General features: G+C 40.2%; 1 protein-coding gene across 2 annotated transcripts in view; it reads left to right on the forward strand.

The window, feature by feature from the left end:
- LOC119746284 (S phase cyclin A-associated protein in the endoplasmic reticulum-like) overlaps positions 1–5815 on the forward strand; it is a 50683-nt gene extending 44868 nt beyond the window's left edge. For both annotated transcript variants that reach the window (XM_038223128.1, XM_038223129.1), the window contains 3 exons: positions 950–1102; positions 2973–3164; positions 5735–5815. In XM_038223128.1, the coding sequence (XP_038079056.1) occupies positions 950–1102; positions 2973–3164; positions 5735–5800 (411 nt within the window). In that variant the 3' untranslated portion in view covers positions 5801–5815. The remainder of the gene's footprint in view (positions 1–949; positions 1103–2972; positions 3165–5734) is intronic.
- Positions 5816–7072: the final 1257 nt, after the last annotated feature.

Consider the following 7072-nt stretch of genomic DNA (forward strand, 5'->3'; position numbering starts at 1 on the left):
TATGAAGCAGTTTTTGAAAAAAGCCAGTTTTCTCCGACGCTGGTCGGCCAACCAGCGTTGGAAAAATACAATTTTTCTTGAAAATGTCAGCACACCAGGTGCCACGATTTTACAGGATGCTTAACCCTAAAAAGGGCCGGGTTATTTTGACCATCTCTCAGGGGGGGGGGGGGGCACCTAAGATCTCGGCCATCGAGTGACGAAAAATTGTGAAACTCGGTACATGCATAGAGCAACTCTTCATAAACATACCAAAGAAATTTCATGACTATAGATCAAAGGGTTTTGGAATTGTGGCTAATTAATTATGTGTACACATAAAATCTGTGTACGCGACGTATACGGGAAAATTCAGTTTTACGCGCCGGAAAATTTTTCGATGCGCAAGGCTCGAGGCTAAAAAGTCATAACAGCTCGGGTCGCGAAAAAATTTTTTTCAAGGTTATCGCAGAAAAAGTTGAGGGGGGGGTGCCCCCCCCGGCCCTTTTAGGGTTAAGACTGTCATTCCCTAACAATTCAGTAAGGTATTTCATGATAATGTGATCATTTTGTGTTTTGATGTTTGCAAATGTTGTATCTTCCCTTTAAAGATGAGTATAGCAAAAAGTGGGACTTTGTTGTGAAATCTGTTCGTGGGAAAAATATGCCTTCTGCAACATTATGTCGCTCTGCCTGTGACATCAACATCGCTCGCGGTGGATCGCACGACATTGAGAAACACAGTAGGGAATTTCTAGTTTTCAGCAAGTGTCTGATGGAAAATTACTCTTTCAATTTTGAATGTTGGCATCCCTGTGTTCAATAAGTGATGTATAGGTAGTCATTTAGATTTGTAACTGTGTATTACACAACCAAGGTATGTACGTTGTTTGCCTTCTAAATGTTAGCATTGTTTGCTTTGTTTTGTGAGAGCCAATTTGCTTTCATATTCTCTTCTTGTCATGAGCAGAGTGCTCTAGGATCTGAAGGCATCTCACTGGAGTTTCGTCACATTGCCACCTATCTGATATGGCATTGTAGTCACTTTGTCAGCTGTGAAGATCTACTGCATGAGATCATTCTCATTGTGGGCTACTTCACCATACTCAACACGGAGAATCAGGTGCGTACACAGGCAGATAGGGACTGGATCCAATCCGCTTTCCCTAAAAAAAAAATATTAAAAAAGTCTTTGGCAGGAAGGTGACCGAAATGCACTGCCTTCTTGGGCTTTTCAGAGAATAAGCCCTTTTCACACTAGAGCTTCTCAACCTGGGGTGAACTCTACCCCTGGGCAAACCAAGTGCCGCCCTGGGTTGAGTTTTTTAGTTTTCAACCCCGCGTTCAACCTTGCATTGTTTCACACTTGTTTCTTGCAAACCAAGCTTATTTTGCTCGTTTAGTACTAGCTGTTTTGAACCCTGGCAAGAATTTCAACCCGGGTTAAAAATCTCAACCCTGGTCTGGAGCAGGGTTGAGTTCAGCCCGGGGTGAAATCAATCTCAGGGTGGACGCATTGTTTGCACAGGGTTAAAAATGTTCAAGTGTGAAACGTTGCATGTTTGTAACCTTGCGTCAACCCTGTGTCAACCCCGAGATATGTTTAGTTTGAAAAGGCCTAAAGAAACCCCTTTTCCACCCAGAGGCATTCTATTCATGATGATGATTACAGTGATTGGGTAAACTTACTATCATGTTTATTGTACTTCCTAAATACTGTATGGTAATTTAGATGAAGTAAATTTAGAGAAAGTAACATCCAAATCCTAGAGCTACATGTACATAAAAGATGGTGATAGTAAAAGTCATCAATTTGTTCATCACAAATGTGAATTGAACTTATGCTACCAATTGCACAGTTAGTGACAACTGTAAACTTACTATCCAGTTTATTGTACTTCCTAAAGAGTGTATGGTAATGTAGATGAAGTAAATTTAGAGAAAGTAACATCCCAATCGTAGAACTACATGTATATAAAAGATGGTCATAGGCATTTTTGTTAAAAAAGGCATCAATTTGTTCATCACAAATGTGAATTGAACTTATGCTACCAATTTGCATAGTAAGTGACAGCTGTTGTCAATTTCATGTTGAGTCCATTATGGATCAAAATTTTAATTGATATTACTTGATCTAAGTTGACTCAACATGGTTACATTCTGAAAAATAAAAGTACTTCAAAGTCCAACTTCAACAAATTACCACGCTGGTATCATGTATAATAAGATAACTTGATAACGCTTTAAAAAAATATGTGCCTCGGCAGCGTTACCTAGTCTGAGTGTCACCTGTTATAATAATAATAATAACTGTATTTATATAGCGCTTTTTGCCAGAGGATACAAAGCGCTGGGGGAGAATGCAACCAAGCCAGGTAAATGAAGTATATGAACATTATGAGACCCATTATGTTGCACCTTATAAGGGTTTACAAGGTGCTGCGGCGCATAATTGCTGCCACTGCCAGAAACACCGGGGCAAACCCCTTCTCTTAGCGACAAGTGTTACTGGGTTCTTTAACGTGCATTACACAACACACGGGACCTACGGCTTAACGTCCCATCCGAAGGAAGAAGCAATAATGGTAAAGTGCCTTGCTCAAGAGCACAAGCACCATGTTCCCACGGTCAGGATTCGAACCCGTGTACCACAGCACACGAGTCAAACACAGTAACCATTGGACCACAGCGCCCCACAGAGCCATGTCCTGTATAACTTCTGATATGTCTAGACATGCAGATATATGCAAGCAGCGCGCCAGCCAATCGGAGTCGACTTTACTGAATCGTGACGTCATTTCATTCCAAAACAGGACTAAATGGTTTGATTGGTCGATGCGAATGCAGTGTTTTATATAAATATAACAACAGCGGGGCGCGATATCGCGTAACACGATACATGATACAAGACTAAACATTACCTGGAGATGACAATTCTGTAATGACTAGATTAGTATGATCTGGTATGACTGTCCATTCTTGTTTATCAATAGGTCCTTGTGCAGTCTGGTAACACGCCTACCCTCCTGCAGCAGCTGTGTGGTCTACCATTCCAGTATTTCAGTGATCCACGTCTGATGGCTGTACTCTTTCCTACCCTTATGGCCTGCTGCTTCAATAATACTGCGAACAAGATCATTTTGGAGCAAGAGATGAGCTGTTCTCTATTATCTTGCTTTCTTGAGGTAAACAACTTGTAATATTAACTCCCTTAAAATCGTTTGCATTTATCCAAAAAGTATATCCCAAAAACCCTACTGAACTATTATCAAAATGCTTACTTGGATTAACCCTAAGCCCCTTGAGTGATTTACTATAGGAACTTTCCTCACTCCTGCTAATTCCAACACCGTATGGTATACAAATATTAAGTGGCTCGGAGTGATATGGGAGGATTATTATTGCAAGGTAAAATCTGGACTTTTCCATTTCATATGGCAAAGCAGAGTGAACTGGAAAAGTCGATAATAAGATTTTACCGAACGATAATATTCTTCCCATTTCACAATTGAAAGCCACTCAATATTTGTTTTATATAACTGACATATAGATCCTTGTCATTTGACATATTTGAACTTTTATTTCAATGCAAAATTGGTGGAAAATGTACTTCTCTCTGTTTGAACCCAACTCTGTAGCGCTGGCTCTTTGGAACAATACGCGCAACGCTGAACGTGCACACCAGCATGCATTTGCACACAAATACCGCGTCATGGAACAAGAATGATCCTAACTGTTGAAAAGTATTTCCCATTCCCCATGGGCGAATGGGACTTTTTGGGCCCCGGTGTGCATGGGAGTAATAACGAATGTCACGTGATGTGAGTTCCACCAATCAAATGACAAGGATATGTATGTGAGTTATATAATAAACTCTACACCCAAACTGTTGGACTCTGATTATTGGTGGTATGCCTGACCCCATGTAAAGCATAATCAGTTTACTAGTACAGTCCTCACTCCAACAGATTCCAACAAACCCTGGTGTTGGAGTTTGACTGAATGGGGATTGTTAGGGTTAAAGGGAATGTACAGCATTTGCTTTTGCTGCAATTTTCAGAAATAAATGGATTTGGAGGATTAGTATGTTATAGCAAATATTGTTACACTGACTTGTTTCAAGTTTTGGAATCGTAGATGCTGGAAAACCAAGAAAACCAATCATATTCTTGTAGTCTGGTTCCCTGACCCCACTTAAGATGAAATGGAGCAATTTATAGACTTTGGGGAATTGTAAGATCAGAGAATCAGTCTAACAGGCTTGTACTATTGTAGTCTCCACAGGTGTGTAATCAATTGCAAAGAAAATGCAGACAAACTAAATATGAAAAATCAGGAGCACTTCATGAAAAAAGCCAGTTTTCTCCAACGCTGGTCAGCCGACCAGCGTTGGAAAAATACAGTTTTTCTTGAAAATGTCAGCACACCACCAGGAGCCAAAACTTTACCGGATGCTTTAGACTGTCATTCCCTAACAATCCAGTAAGATATTTCGTGATAATTTGATCATTTCGTTTTTTGATGTTTGCAAATGTTGTATCTTCCCTTTAATTAAAGATGGTACTAATCATCCTGTGAAATTAATCCGTCTGGCTTGCTGCCTTTTAGAAATCAAGAAATGTAGGTGATTTCCAATGATCAGTCAATTGACTGACTGACAAATGATTATGATGTTAAAAAAAGGGAAAGTGTGATGGATTGCTCGTGTTTTTGTTTTCTTTGATCATTTCAAACACCCACACTGATGTGAAAAGTCCACTCTGTCTATCGTCAGGAGAATGTTGGACCATAGTTGATGCTGGTTTGGTGGGAGGCAGCTATGTGTGTTTAACCTGTATGAATGTCATGAGTGGGGGGGGGGGGGGCAATGAGTGTGGCTTGGTGCAATAGAACCAAGCATAATAAATTATCCCTGTGACTTGGTGCGTCCTGCTCCACATCAGAGAGACCACATATCATTATCAACTTTGCATCAAACTTCATTTTAGAAATTGAAAAAAAATATATCAATACAAACGTCGCACCTTTGCGCTTAGACTTCTTTAATACCGGACAATAACACACTCATTGAACTAGAACGAATTGTGATAGACAAAGTAGCCTGTATTTATAAAAGATTTTGTTTAGACAAAAAAAATAGACATCTTGACATCTTGGGTGTCCACCCTTTACAAGGGAAGCCTTTGACCTACACTCAACCAAAAAAGAAAGTCCCCTCTTAATGCTTTTTTGTCTAACTCAAAAACTACTGGGCACATTCTGCTCAAATTACGACTGATCAGTACAGAAATTCCTCAGCAATCCAGCCATACTCTTTGTTTGGCCCAAAACAGTGATAATGTTCACACAATTAGGCAATTTACATGTATGACAAATGGTATCGAAAAAAAAAGTTGCACTTTTGTGTGCGTGCAGAGTGAGTGTGAACCACAAACTGCACGTAGACAAAAGTGCAACTGTTTTCGGTATCATTTGTCATAAATTGCATCAATTCGTACACATTATCACTGTTTTGGGCCAAATAAAGAGTATGGCTGGATTGCTGAGGAATTTCTGTACTGATCAGTCGTAATTTGAGCGAGAGGTGCTCAGTAGTTTTTGAGTTAGACAAAAAAGTATCTGAAGGGGGGACTTTCTTTTTTGGTTGAGTGTATAAGAAATAATACAAACACTGGAAACATTTTATAATAAGGAATACCTCAACAAATTTCAATTTTCAAATGAATGGAAGATGTTTTATGTCATCTTGATGTAGGAGAAAATTCAAGACAAGAAAGTCAAGCAATCACCCACATCAACAAAGAGCAGAGGTAAGTCCTAGGAATGCCTTCCTTCCAAATGTTTTGCCATGACTGTGGATTAATTCAGTTTACCAAGGCTTTGTTTCCATGTTTTCAATGTGTTTCACAATTTTCTATATCAGGGTTCGACCTTAGATTTTTCTTTCACTAGCCAGCCAGGCTACTGAAACCTCTTAACTCGCCCGCAGGCATTTTCACTAGTCCGCATGTTTCTCTTTTATAGAGCTTCTCATAAACAACAATGTGCACATGAAAAACGTGTATCCCGAGGCAATCTTGTCAGTGTTTTTAACCAGTTCGCGCCAGGATTATTTTGATATTGACTGTACCCAGGCACGGGATTGTTTTTCATGAACCTCAATGCCAGACGGGTTCAGGCCATCATCTGGGGGTAGCACACCCTGATATTTCCGGCCTTGCTCTCTGCGAGTGCGAGCGGGTCGCAGACAGATATTTCCGGCCTCGCTCGTTGCGTGTTTATCCGTCATCCGTTCCGAATACCGACGTGAACTGGTTGATAAACAGATCAATTAAGTTAACCCTAACCCCCTAGGCCCTTGTTGCTTACAACCATCCTCAATCCTCCAAAATTTTCCAACATTTTGCAACTCCGCCTAAATTTTTCAAAATTGTCAGACAGTCCTGCCTCAAAATGCATTCATCCTCAATCCTCTAAAATCCTCCTCATCCCAAAACTTTGCACTCGTGTTTAAATGAAGGATAACCAACGCCAAATCCTTCAAAATCATCAGACAGTCCTGCCTCAAAATGCATTCATCCTCAATCCTCCAAAATCCTCTTGTGCTTCAATCACCATTCATCCTCAATCCTCCAAAATCCTCATGTGCTTCAATCATCATTCATCCTCAATCCTCCAGAATCCTCATTTGATTCAATCACCATTCATCCTCAATCCTCTAGAATCCTCCAAAACCGCCAGGAGGATTTTGGAGGAGTGAGGTGGGTTAGGGTTAACCCTAAACAGTGAATAAAATTAGACACAAGTTGATACAGGTTTGCTTTCTGAATGTAATGATTTATTTCTTCCTGTCCTTTCATATTTGCCGTAGCCCAATAATTTTTGACTCGCCAGCCGGCTGCAGCCGGGCTACTTAAGGAATAGTTTGACTAGCCCGCCGCTGTTTTGACTAGCATTTGGCTAGCGGGCTACAGCTTAAGTCGAAACCTATATTTCTGTTTGTGTGGAAGTGATTGTGACTTGTTGTATCCAGCATTATTTTTGAACTGAAGTTATTATGCAGCTATCAATTGTATGCCAGTGGGTTGAATCT

This window comes from Patiria miniata, unplaced genomic scaffold (genome assembly GCF_015706575.1).
Source record: "Patiria miniata isolate m_02_andy unplaced genomic scaffold, ASM1570657v1 HiC_scaffold_7, whole genome shotgun sequence".
NCBI lineage: Eukaryota > Metazoa > Echinodermata > Asteroidea > Valvatida > Asterinidae > Patiria > Patiria miniata.